The 13,416-nt window shown below is 41.7% G+C and overlaps 1 protein-coding gene across 8 annotated transcripts; it reads right to left on the reverse strand.

The window, feature by feature from the left end:
- Nucleotides 1-585: 585 nt before the first annotated feature.
- LOC101139036 (transmembrane and coiled-coil domain-containing protein 5B) lies at nucleotides 586-12,608 on the reverse strand. Of its 8 annotated transcripts, none has more exons than XM_063698447.1 (12): nucleotides 12,485-12,608; nucleotides 11,587-11,631; nucleotides 10,776-10,860; nucleotides 10,339-10,456; nucleotides 9,981-10,031; nucleotides 9,255-9,323; nucleotides 7,723-7,779; nucleotides 7,169-7,228; nucleotides 6,553-6,617; nucleotides 1,925-2,000; nucleotides 1,622-1,665; nucleotides 586-982 (listed from the first exon to the last, which is right to left on the reverse strand). In XM_063698447.1, the coding sequence occupies exons 2-12, from the start codon at nucleotides 11,591-11,593 to the stop codon at nucleotides 784-786; spliced, it is 831 nt and encodes a 276-aa protein (XP_063554517.1). In that variant the 5' UTR covers nucleotides 11,594-11,631; nucleotides 12,485-12,608; the 3' UTR covers nucleotides 586-783. The 8 variants fall into 8 exon arrangements, with proteins under 8 accessions (XP_063554517.1, XP_063554514.1, XP_055219203.2 ...); XM_063698444.1 differs by having other exon boundaries at nucleotides 586-940; nucleotides 10,776-10,925; XM_055363228.2 differs by having other exon boundaries at nucleotides 10,776-10,925.
- Nucleotides 12,609-13,416: the final 808 nt, after the last annotated feature.

Raw genomic sequence — 13,416 nt, forward strand, 5'->3', positions numbered from 1 at the left:
ATGAGTAACCACCCATTTAAATGAAAAAGATCAGTTTTTTTCCACATCTTAATCTTATAAGACATAGCATGATACAAAATAAAATAAGCTTGTAGGGGAGATAATGTGTTGTTAAAACAGTAGAAGAGGAAAAGCTTTGTATCCACCCCAGTGGTTCCTAAATTGAGTGCCCTTATGTACACCGCAAAGAGACTGGAGAATCTAACAAATGAACACATTATTATTATTATTACTATGATGATGATGATGATTATTATTATTATTGAGACGTCTCACTCTGTCACCCAGGCTGGAGTGCAGTGGCGCAATCTCGGCTCACTGCAACCTCTGCCTCCCCAGTTCAAGCAATACTCCCTCCTCAGCCTCCCGAGTAGCTGGGAGTACAGGTGCGTGCCACCACACCTGGGTAAGTATACGATGGTTTAAGTTTGTAAAAATATAGAGCAGAGAATTGAAGTCCTGAGGGGAGTTTTTGTTATCTCGCCTTAAGTGCAGATTTTCTCAACAGCAAAGGATGGAACTTGTGAATACCTAGTGAGGGGTCCCAGGACTCACAGACTAAATTCACAGACCAACACTGTGGACTCTCGTCAAACATGTTCTTTATTTGAAAGAGAGACATTCCAGAGGGAAAGCAGGGAAAGAATGAAATGAAAAACTCAGATGTCAAGTAGCGGCTCTAAGTCAAAGGCTTCCACATCCTTCCTGGCCATCCCCAACGTGGGGCCACAGCCACGGTCCCCTCCACTCAGGTGTGGGGTGATGCCCGCAGGTCACCCCAGACTAGTGTGGTAGTGCTTCTTCCACTGCTAGAGTGAGGAAGGGACGTGAGACCTTCCTCAGACTCACCAAGGTGCCCATGCTCAGCACCAGGGGCAGGACATCCATGAGAAGATCTGGGTTTATGTACTGCAGGTGGAAAAACACATAAGCCAGCAACCTAATAAAGACTAAGACCATGAAGGTGAGATACTGGAAATACCTGCAAAGAGATGTTCATTATTTGCGTGAGAAAAAACACAGCCCGAGGTCAAGCAGTGAAAGGCAAAGCTCACAGTCATAAATGGCTGGTGAATTGCTTTCTTCAGGCAAAGTTGATAAGGGAAAGTAGGGAATGGGGCTTTTTATTAAAGTGCCACTTGAAGCTCTTCAGGGTCAATATTCTTGTTTCAAAAATTAAAAAAGCAAAGGCACAGAGAGTTTAAGGATCTTTTTTCTAAAATTCCTAAGCATGAAGATAACTAAGAAAATTAATGCACCATGAACTTTTTTCCCAACAAGGAATATCACAGAGGTAATCAAGCTCAGGACTTGAAAAAATGGAAAGGTGCTATACCTAGGATCATAAGAATGAAAATTAAAAGTTAAATGCAACCTACGTCTTTATCCCAAATTTCTCAGAAATAACCACACATTTCTCCAGCTATTTATAGCTGCTGTTTAACTCTGGTGTTATAATTCTGCATTGAGAAAAGTAAGAATGGTTGGGAGAAATTTGGGGCTGCCTTATGTATTCTGATCAGTGAATGATGTGTTTATTCTTGTTCTTTTGGCCCTTATCAGGTAATGTGCAGAGTGAAATGTGGTCTAGGCTAGGTAAAAGCAAGACTCTTCCACTTACTTGTACCAACAAGTTTTTTCCTGTTTCTTAATGGTGGTCCTCTCCTGTGGGAAGCAATGAAAAATCACAGCTATGGCTTTTCGTGTGTTCACAGAGAGGCAGAAGAGCAGAGACCCTGGAGTCAGGATGCCTGGGTTTGAATTCTGGCTCTGCCACTTCCTAGCTTCCATGGTGTGGGGTAGGAACTAAACCTCATTATTTCCTAATTATAGGATTATTAAAGAGGAGGGAGAGAGAGAGAGAGAGAACCTAGGAGAGGGAAGGGATAGAGGAAAACTCAGGTTTGGAATAGGAAAAACTTGCCATGTTTCTTTGGGTGGTGTCCGCAAAAATTGACCCCGGTTTCACTGTTTGAGAGGAGTCATCCTGGGCTTTGGATCTAGGTAAGAGATCAGAGCCAAGAATTAGGTAACATAATCTGAGAGGCTGATGAAAGGTGCTTTCCTAAGTTACGCGATATCTACGATTCATATCCTAGACTCTTAATAACATTCACAATGCTCAACATTTAAAATCCATAATTGCTAAACGTATAAAGAACCAGGAAAATGTGATTCATTTTTAAAAGAAGACAATCAATGAAAACTAAGCTGGATATAACCCTGATGTTGGATTCAAACTGCAGTTTGTGTCTTGGTGGCAGCTCAAATGTCAGTTCTGGTCTTATGTCCTCAGCTGGGCTGCTCACACATTGCCCTGAGCATGCATGGTTTGGAAGTCCAGTCAGAGATTCAGGTATAGTTTAGACACAGATTTAGGAACTCCCCATGTCTGACTCTCTACTTTTTCCACAGTATCTTTGGCTGCCTCAAACTCTTTATTCTCTATTTTGTTAGTCCAAAAAGACTATGGGTTTTCTCTGCTGGTGCATCTTACACACCCAGTTTGGTCTTTCTTCAGGCTAGAAACTATAAAAATAGGGGAAATAATGCCCATCATTCTCTTTTTCCAAGTGCCAGATCCCTTCCAGAATCTGCTTGCTTTTATTCACTCGCCAATACCTTCTGTTCATTGTTTGTTCATTTGTTTTATTTTGTTTTGTTATCCTAAGTTTCATTTTATGCAATAGGATTGAGTCCATTAATGGAAATGCCTGTAAATAATATCAGCAAATAATGCCTGCAAATGCTTGCAAATAATTCAATAAAGCAAGAAAAAGAAATAAAAAGTTAAAGACTGAAAAGGAAAAAGTACAATTGTTATTATTTACAGTTGAGAAGCTAAAAGAAATTTTTAGAATAGGTGAATTTAGTGAGATTAATGATACAAGTTCAATATATAGAAACCAATTGTATTTCTATGCACTAACAGTAATCAATTAAAAAATCAAGGCTGGGCATGTTGGCTCACACCTGCAATCCTAGCACTTTGGGAGGCCAAGGTGGGAGGATCGCTTAAGCCCAGGAGTTTGAGACCAGCCTGGGCAACATAGTGGGACCCTGTCTCTATTTTATTTTATTATTTAATTTTTATTTTTTGAGATGGAGTTTCGCTCTGTCACCCAGGCTGGAGTACAGTGGCATAATCTTGGCTCACTGCAACCTCCTCCTCCCGGGTTCAAGCAATTCTCCTGCCTCAACCTCTCAAGTAGCTGGGACTACAGGCATGTGCCACCACACCTGGCTTTTTTATTTTTTTTATTTTTTTATTTTTAGTAGAGACAGAGTTTCATCATGTTAGTCAGGCTGGTCTCGAACTCCTGACCTCAGGTAATCCACCTGCCTCAGCTTCCCAAAGTGCTGGGATTCCAGGCATGAGCCACCACACCTGGCCACCGTCTCTATTTTATTTTTAATATTAATAAAAAAAGAAAATCAAATTAACACAGCATTCACAGTTGCATTAAAAATATTAAATACCTAGGAATAAATCTGATGGAAAGTGTATAAGAACACCACACAGAAAACTGTAAAATGTTATTTTGAGAAATTAAATATCTAAATAAACGAAGGGATAAAGATATCATGGTGTGTGAAACTATTGTTTATTTTTATTATTCTTTTTGAGATAGCATCTCACTCGGTGGTCCAGGCTGGAATACAGTGGTGCAATATAACTCACTTTTACCTCAAACTTCTGGGCTCAAACCATCCTCCTGCCTCAGCCTCCTGAGTAGCTAGGACTATAGGCACACACAACCATGCCCAGATAATTTGTTTTATTTTTTGTAGAGATAGAGTCTTGCTATGTTGCCCAGGCTAGTCTCGATCTCCTGGCCTCAATAGAACCTCCCCCGCCCCACAGTCTCCCAAAACACTGGCATTACAGGCATGAGCCACAGCACCTGGCCATGGAAAATTATTGTTTAGATACTAATTATCCTCTCACTTTATCTATAGATTCCATGTAACTCCAATCAACATCTCAGCAAGGTTTTTTGTTTCTGTTTTGGTAGAAGTTGAAAAACCGATTTTAAAATTTATATAGAAATTCAAGGGGCCAAGAAAGCCAAGATAATCATGCAGAATTTAAGCTACCATATCAATACTAATTATAAAGCTATAATAATTAGTGTAGTTTTGGCACAAGGATAGGAACAGAGACTAATTGTACAGAATAAAGCATCCAGAAACACTCACACATATATGGTCACCAGACATAAAATAAGACACCACTGCAAATGAATAGTATCTTCAATAAATGGTGCTGGATCAATTGGATATCCATATGGAAAAAAAAACCCACAAATTTTAATCTCTACCTCACACTACAGAAAAGAAAATAAATTCCAAAAGAATGTAAACCTGAGTAAAAGGTAAATGATAAAAAATTCTAGGGGAAACCACAGAGAGTTTTATGACCTCTAAAAGGCAGAAAGCAAAAAAGAATGGATTGACACATTTCCCAGATTAGATTTTTTTCTAAATTAATAACTATTGTTTATCCAAAATGTCATTAAGAAAGTAAAAAAGGAAAGCCTCAGAATAGACTATAATACACACATTTGACAAAGGATCTTATGAAAAAAATAAGGAACTCCTACAAATCAATTAGAAAAAGACTTACCATCTCACAGATGCAGGCAAAAGACATGTCACAAAAGAGGACATTCAAATTTCCAAACTGTGTGAAAAGCTATAAGACATCATTATTAATCAGCAATAAAATGCACATAAAATATCATTATTATTGAGTAATAAAATGTTTTTTAAATCAAAATTGTATACATCACTACACCCTTCTGCCAGAATAGCTAAAATCATAAAGGCTATAAATACTGAGTGAAAGTAAGGATGAGGAATAACTAGAACTCTTGTACATTTTTTATGGGAGGGGATATTGGTACAGGCACTTTGGAAAATTGTTCAGCTTATCTAGTAAACCAAAGATGTATATACTCTGTGACCTAGAAATTCTATTCCTTGGTATCTAACCCAAGAAAAATGAGAGGATACATCCATCAAAAGACATGCACAAGAATGCTTGTAGCAGCTTTATTATAAATTTCCGAACTGGAAATAAGCAACATGTTCCTTAACAGTAGCATAGATAAATTGTGCCATATTTCTATAATAGAATATAACAGCCATGAAAAAGAACAAATCATGCAGCAATGCGAGTGAGTCTTAGTGAAAGCCAGACACAATCAAGAACATACTAAATTTATATAAAGTTCAAGAATGCTTTAAAAAGAAAGAGATGCAAGTCAGGCTAATGGTTACTTTTCCAGGAGTATTGACTGGGAGGAGGGGACAGGGAGATTTTCGGGAACTCAGAATGTTCCATAGCTTGATCTCAGTGGTGTTATCATGTATACAAATTCACCAAGCTATATAAAATTTGTGCACTCTATGTACATTATATAATGCAATTGAAAAGTATAAATAATCAAAAGGAAAGTGTGACAAGTCCTGAGACATACAGTCTATGGAAAGAAAGTATAAAAGGGCATCACTGGGGCCTCTGGTCAGTCTGGTGGACCCACTGCATCCTGGGAAAGGGGACAGCACACACACATAAAGGAATATTTCTGGGCCCCTAGTCCTCTTTTTACTACGTTTCTTCCTCTCTGAACATAGCTCCAGATAATTTTCAGGAACGGCATGCCTCTGAGGACATGTGAAAAGAACATTAGGGCCGGGCACGGTGGCTCACGCCTGTAATCCCAGCACTTTGGGAGTCTGAGGCGGGTGGATCACCTGGGATCAGGAGTTCGAGACCAGCCTGGCTAACATGGTGAAAACCTGTCTCTACTAAAAATACAAAAATTAGCTGGGCGCAGTGGCACATGCCTGTAATCCCAGCTACTTGGGAGGCTGAGGCAGGAGGATCGCTTGAACCTGGGAGGTGGAGGTTGCAGTTAACTGAGATCAGACCATTCTACTCCAGCCTGGGCGACAAGAGTGAAACTCTGTCTCAAACAAACAACAACAACAACAACAAAGAGAAGAACATTAAAAAGAGATTTTTTTTTTTTTTTGAGACAAAATCTCACTCTGTTGCCTAGGCTGGAGTGCAGTGGCCTGATCTTGGCTCACTGCAACCTCCACCTCCTGGGTTCAAGGGATTCTCATGCCTCAGCCTCCCAAGTAGCTAGGATTACAGGCGGCCGCCACCATGCCCTGCTCATTTTTGTATTTTTTTAGTAGAGATGGGGTTTCACCATGTTGGCCAGGATGGTCTCGATCTCTTGACCTCAGGTGATCCACCCGCCTCGGCCTCTCAAAGTGCTGGGATTATAGGCATGAGCCACCGCGCCTGGCCAAAAAGAGGCTTTTAAAACACCAATTGCTGAGGAAGGCAAGAGGAAAGCCTGAATGCTGTTGGTTTTCCAGTCTGAACCATGGAGCGGAGGCTGAAAGAGGTGACTTGTTGGAGGCCATTTACACAGTGACACACACTGTGCTGAGAAGCACCCCGCCCTTCAAAGACCACCCGGACTGCCGGACTGCTACTGCAGTCTGTCAGGGAGGCCATTTTTCTAAGCTTACATTTCTTTTTCAAGAAGCAGCGTCTCCTTTTCCTCTTTCATCTTCCTCAGAACTTCCTGGTATTTCTTTCCATGAAGTTAAAAAAAAAACAAAGTCATAAATGGAAAATTTCCATATTTCATCATGATGTCATTAATAAAAACATTCTGCTAATTATTTTCCAAACAGTATACTCATCAGTATGCACACACCAGTGGGGGAGGGGTTCTAATAAAAAATTCAAAGATATTAGTGACCAGAATGGATGTATATGAACAAAAAGAGCTCCCTCCCATTCAGGTCCCTGCTTGTATTCAAATCCCAGCTCTGACGTTTACTAGCTGTGTTCCCCGTTACTAGCTGCATTCTAACTTCCTGAAACCTCATTGTCCCCTTGATCATAACTGTCACGCTCATAGAATTATTGAACAAATTGACTGAGAAAAATACTATAGGCTGAGTGCTTAGCACAGTACTTGGCACAAAGTAAATCCTTAACATTCATCCGTCTTCTTGTTGCTGTTGTGTACAGAGCATTTTCCCTAGTGACACATTCTAGCCTAATGAAAAACCAAGGAACCGATGGCCTTGGAGACATTCTGCCTCTACTCGGACTTTTCCTCCACACGGGTTGTACCTTTATGTAGTGGACCTGGTCCTTACAGAGCTCAGACACAGATTGGTAGTCACTCTCTATCTAAAAAGAAAGAAAATTAACAAACCTCACGAGTTAAATCAGAACCAAGCCCAGTCTCCTCCCTGGGGCCCTACCTGGTGCACTGGCACTTGGCTGGTTACCTAGCAACCCCTGACTTGAAGGAAAAACAATCATATCACAAAGAGGTGATCTCATCATTAGGCACAGGGTCTGGTTTTAAGCAAAGGAAATATTTTGCCCAAGTCGTCATCTGCCTCTCATGTGAAATACCAGGGGACGTGTCAAGGCACTTTGGTTTGGAATTCAACAATGGTATTTGACATAGAGATGTAAGAAATGGTAAAAGCAATATTTTTAATAGAAGTTTTCTTTCCCTTCAGCTGCATAAGAATGCATAAGAATCAGAAATTCATTTGCAAGATGTTTTGGTACCTCCCCCTCCCATGCCTCAAGCAGATCTGTTTCTAAGACCTTTGGGATTCTCTCCCATTCTATCCCGGGCAGACCCTCAGTGGAAGAGACATTGCCTCTACCTTGGCCAGTTCCTCCTCTTGCTTTGCACAGGACTCTGTTGACTTCTGTAGTCTTGCCTGTGGAAGACAATGAGCGACGGCAGAAAGTTACTAGCATTCTTTTATGGAAGGGAAGTGGGTAATTACCATATCCAGACCAGCAGAGGGCATGATACTAATGGCTATCATGTTGAAGACATCTGATAACAATTTAGGGTGGGCACTTGTTGTTACCCCCTCCCCCCTCCATTTTACAAATGAGGAAACAAAGGCGCAGAGAAGTTGAGTATGTAACTTGTTAAAGTTTAAAGTGGCAGAGCTGACATTTACGCCTCAGTAGGCCAGTGCCCATTCAGTGAACCCAGCCATCCTCCTTCCTCCAGGCCTACTGACCAAAGCTCACAAGCCTCTTCCTCCCACTCATATTTCATAGGGTGCACTGGCATGTCCCCTGAATCACACAGGAAATAAAAGAAACCTGGGCCAGGCGTAGTGACTCACGCCTGTAATCCCAGCACTTTGGGAGACCAAGGCAGGCAGATTGCTTGAGGTCAGGAATTCAAGACCACCCTGGCCAACATGGTGAACTCTGGCCAATGTGGTAAAACCCCATCTCTACTGAAAATACAAAAATTAGCCAGGTATCGTGGCGTGTGCCTGTAGTCCCAGCTACTCAGGAGGCTGAGGCAGGAGAACTGCTTTAACTCCCGGGAAGCAGAGGTTGCAGTGAGCCGAGATCTTACCACTGCACTCCAGCCTGGGTGACAGAGAGAGACTCCATCTCAAAAAAAAAAAAAAAAAAAAAAAAGAGAGAGAGAGAGAAACCTGGTTTCTCTTTTTCTGAGAAATACGTAAGACAGTGGAGCTCTTGTATAGTGGGCTCAGTTAAATTGCCACACTCACCACATAAGTATGCAGAGAGCTTCCTAATAGGGGTTTTCCCCACTATTGGGTGTCCAGTGTAGTTATTCATTCAATATATATTTATTGGGCATCTACTATGTGCCAGGCACATAGCTCTAGGCCCTGGGGAAACAAATGAACAACATAGGCAACAATTCATGTTCTCAATGAGTTTATCTTCTAGCAGAGGAAAAAGATAACAAAATAAATTTTAAAAAAACTTCTTTGGCCTTTGAGCCATGGGTTGGAAACCAGAAGATCATGACACATCCCTGTATGATTATGGGAGTCAATATTTTCTTCCTATTGAATATCTTATTTGTGTGTCCTCACTTAAATAATAAGCTTCTGGAGGGCAGGTCCCAATGGGCATTCAGAACATGTGTTTTATCGACTGGTGGAAGATGGGGACTCTGGAGCAGTTCCCTCCACTTTGATCCACTGCAGTCATCTCTGCTCCTAGTGTGACTAGTGATGTCATAAATGCCCCACAGGCCATGGGATTACATGCAGAGAATAAAGGACAGTGACTCATCTCTGATAAGTACACAGACATAACCAGTACATACCCTAGGGTAGTCCTTGAGAGCAATTTCTCACAGGACCTAGAATTGACACATCTCCCAGAAAAATCTGTTTTTTCTACTCACCTTCATTTCCTCCGGGATCTGCTTTGTGGTTTCTTCTTCAAGGCCAAGATTTGTAAATAACCCTGAAATCTAAAATACCACTCAAAAAATCATGAACTAAGTAAGGCACACAGACATGAAAACCTGGGCCAGTGGCAGACTGGGGTCCCAGGCTGCAGATGGTGGTTACTAATTCGGGCCCTGGATAGAAGCTTGGAAGAAAAGCATCTCCTTCTCCCTGTGGAGGCTGCCTGACTCCATGTGGGCTAGACAGACTTTTCTGTTCCCATAGCCCATGGAAGAAAGGGCACAGTGAGGAGGGGAGGACAATGAGAAAGGGAAGAGAGAATGGGGCAGAGTGGGAGGAAGGATAAGTCTTTTCCCCCTGTAAAGCCCTTTAGCCCTCTCACCACAATCTGTAATGCCCAGAGAACAATTGGCAGCAGCAGTGCAGAGGGAGCATGCAAACTTTGCCAGTTGCTCCTTCTTCTCCAGTCTCTGTGATTACAGAGTTCTGGAAGATAACTCTTATTGATAAGATTCCTGAGAAACGAGGCTTGTTTCCAGGGCATGCTTTGCTATGTGGAGAACAGCCTTTCCGTTAACGTTTATGTATATCTTTTCTCATTTTGAATGTGCCTAGGACCCCTCCTGCATACTCCCAGCCCAGCCCACCAGCCTTTCTCTTGTGAAGACACAATGTTCTTAGGGACTCAGGGACCCTAAAAAACCCAGGGCTCCCCTTAGCTTTTTCTGAACCTCCACCACATTCCTGCTTAGGATTGTGTTACTTTTTTCCTGTGGGGAAAAAGAAAGTCAAGGGAAGAAAGTTGCTCTGCCGTCATCTCTGCCCCTTCATCAGGCCACTGGAATAATATCTGGGGATTAGTCTATCAAGTCGGAAAAGTGCACTCTGGCTCACACAGCAGATCTGGGAAAAAAGCCTCTTCGGCCCCCATGCCCAGTGCTTCATTCCCAGAACACTCTCTTAAACAGCCATGATTTGAGACACAGAAGCAATGAACATGGGATGAATTCCTGGGAAGGAGAGCAGCAGAATGCAAACAAAATGCATCCAGTGGTCCTTTTCTAGACACCTCCTTACCAGCTTTGCTGTCTCTAATTCCAGCTCCCTCAGGGATTCCTCCTGTTCATCTATGATATAGTTCAACTCCTCCTCCTCTTTGGCTTCTTTTAGTGACAAGGCCAGCTTTCTTTCCGGGCTGAAATATATAAAGTCACCCAGGTGTGGCTCAGCCCCTAAGGAAGCTGCCAGGGCCCCAGTTTGAGAAGCTACTTTCGAAGTCTCAGGAAGTCAGAGTAACTACCAAATGCAATGGCGATAAAATGTCAACCTAATGTGAAAATTTAATGCAAAAATCTATACCTGAAGTATTTTGAGGGCACTGTAGTTCATACTTTAGGATTTAAATAAAACGTGAAGATTCACCATCAAATAAGTGAAACTTTCTTCCACCTTCTGTATCCCAAAGGACCTGCAGGGGCGGGGAGGCCCTTCCCCCACCAACCACAAAGCCTTACCTTGAAATAGTTTCTTCTTTCTCTTTAATCTTTCTAAGGAGAACCTGATTCTCCATATCCAGTTTCTGCAGGTCCTTTTCAAGGTCTGAATTCAGGCAGTCAAGGTTCTGTTTTACGGCTTCTAATGCTGGTAATTCTATCGTCTGGTACCTACAGAAAATCATCTTTATCACCAACCTCAGGACAGGAAAACATAGGAGCCCTAAGAAGACGTTCCCCTATAATTTCACTCATTCTCTTATCTTCTGTTGTTAATAAGCTTAACCAGCCTTACTTTGTTTTCCATGATAAATTGATTTCTACACTGTTTTGCATAAAGTAAATTCCTGGAGTGGAGCCACATTTTAATTTTAAATACTGTAAATGGAACCCACTGAAACAAAGCTTTCATGAAGCAAAAGAAATATTTTTTCTATGAATACTTTAACACACTTGTTTTAAAATATCTTAGATGAAGTATGCAGAATCCAAGTGATACCTCTAAAGCCTTTAGAGACCTGCAAGGGAAAGGCTTCTCCTTTTATCTTCTAACCTAGGCAGGCAGGGACATGGGCTGAGTAGAGGCTAAAAGGGTGATGAATCTTTTTCCTGCCAGACTGATTAGCTGTTTGAGACACTAGAGATCTTTGAAAACCCCATCATTATTCTGATGAAGAACCAAGAACTGAAGCCAAAGTTTCTTATCCCTAGGAAGCCTCCTCAGACTTGAGCAGATAAATTCTCACACAATGGAGTTCTTCCTTACTGGATTGCTGGAGACTCCTCCCTTGGAGCTTCCTCTACTGAACTCTTTTATTATTCCCATACTTACACATCATCCAGTGGATTCTGTCCAACGTCTTCCATCATAGCATCCCTAAAATGTGAACACAAACATCCGTTATGGAAAAGCCCCTAACAGCCAATGCAGTAATTGCCCCAGGAATGAGCAGGTAAAAGGTAGACCTTGTGTTCAGGCCACACAGAGCCAAGAAGAAACGTAAGCCTCCTACACTCTCATGCTTCCCAGGATCAATTGCAGTATTTTTTACAAGCGAAATTTCAGTAAACCAGATCATATTTTAATTTAAAAATCTCATAAATGAAACCCACTGGAGCACAGGAATCTTTTTGTTTTCAAAATTTTCCACACTTTGGCTCCATTTTCCTTTTCTCACCTACATTTGTCCCATCACAAGTTGCTAAGGGTACTCATGTATGTCTATTGACAAATATACTGAGTGTTTGTTTTTAACCAAACCTTCAGAGAAACTTTAAAAAATAGTAGAAGAGTTAGAGGGTATCAAAAAGTTGGCTGACTGATTTCTATTAGCTTATTACCATCCTACTTTCGAAAAACCTCTAACTATTATAAGTGGAGTTAACCCTAAAACAACAGCAGAAACAGCAGCATGGGCAACAGGATACAACTACTGAAAGAAGAAACACATGTCAGGCTCTCAGACACAGCATATCCTAATCATCGCACTACACAAGTTCAGGACCAAATCCAACCTAAGAAAAGTAGAGAACAAAATCTCTATTCTCCTTTCACATTGCATCTTCTCTTCTTTTCCCTTCCTGTTTAAGCTCTTTTGTTTTAATCCCCTTTTCAATTTCTTCTCCTGCCTCCTCCTTTTTTTTTTCCCCACTCTCCCTGGATTTTACTTTTCTTTCTATGGTCTTTACACATAGCAATGTGGTGTGATGATGATGCCCTCTGAGCTCACCCTTCTCTTCCCAATTGAGATTTCTTCTGATCCCAACAGAGATTTCCAACTGAACGTCAGAACTATCAGAAAGGGCATTGCCTTACTGATAGTAAGCACGCATAGCTGGACCTATTATATAATCTCTGGCTGGGCCGGCCAGCATGTCATAGTGGGTTGGGTGGGTGAGGGTAAGCAGGGGGGCGGGTGGGGCAGCAACAATCCATCTGCGGCATCACTGTGGGCACAGTGGGAGCAGAGTTCAGCCCTTTAGGACGGTCTAGATCTCTTCTGTAGCAGCAATAAGATCTATGAAACAGACTTCTAGGTACAGTTTAAATCTCTTCCAAAGCAGTAATCAGTTTTATAGAACATATTTCATTTTTCCAAATCTCTAGGCCTAATGGTACCTGTGATCACTTTCATTCCTCTTCCATGATCTCTGTGTGGCATGTGTACAAATTGCTGCCCCCAAATCCAAAGTGTGCATCTATATTGAATGCATCCAGTAGCTATAAGGTAGGGATGTCAGAGAGCAAGCCAGGAAGGACCTGAGAGAAGACTTATCTAAGAGCTAAGCAAGCCCTCATTCTCACCCAATCAGATTCTTGGAGTTGCAAAACAAGCCTCTTTATTTTCCCTTAACTGGCAATGCCATCATTGGGAAAAAAGGATCTGACGTTTCAAAGGTGGAAGGAGTGTGTGGAGGTGGAACAGGAAGGAAGAGGAGCGTAGGGTCCAGAGATTCCATTTTACTGCCTACTCCTTTGGAATTCCCTCTTCACTTTTTGAGGTCTTAAATTGCTGGAACAGTAGATGGCATTTTACACGTCAGTGTCACTCTACTAACCATTCCTGGATTCTTCTCTGTGTTGACTAAGAAGATGAGGCAGGATACAGAATTGAAGAGATATCAATAAAGGTGTGTGCTTGGACTTCAAGTCTGTCCATTT

Source organism: Gorilla gorilla, chromosome 16 (assembly GCF_029281585.2).
Source record: "Gorilla gorilla gorilla isolate KB3781 chromosome 16, NHGRI_mGorGor1-v2.1_pri, whole genome shotgun sequence".
Classification (NCBI taxonomy): domain Eukaryota; kingdom Metazoa; phylum Chordata; class Mammalia; order Primates; family Hominidae; genus Gorilla; species Gorilla gorilla.

Excerpts from the sequence above, each read along its gene's own strand:
- LOC101139036 (XM_055363228.2), bottom strand. The coding sequence starts at position 11,624 with ATGATGGAAGACGTTGGACAGAATCCACTGGATGATGT. Across the intron at positions 10,926-11,586 it reads CAGAATCCACTGGATGATGT|GTACCAGACGATAGAATTAC; the intron begins GTAAGTATGGGA and ends GATTTTCTGTAG. Across the intron at positions 10,457-10,775 it reads AAAGAAGAAACTATTTCAAG|CCCGGAAAGAAAGCTGGCCT; the intron begins GTAAGGCTTTGT and ends TATATATTTCAG.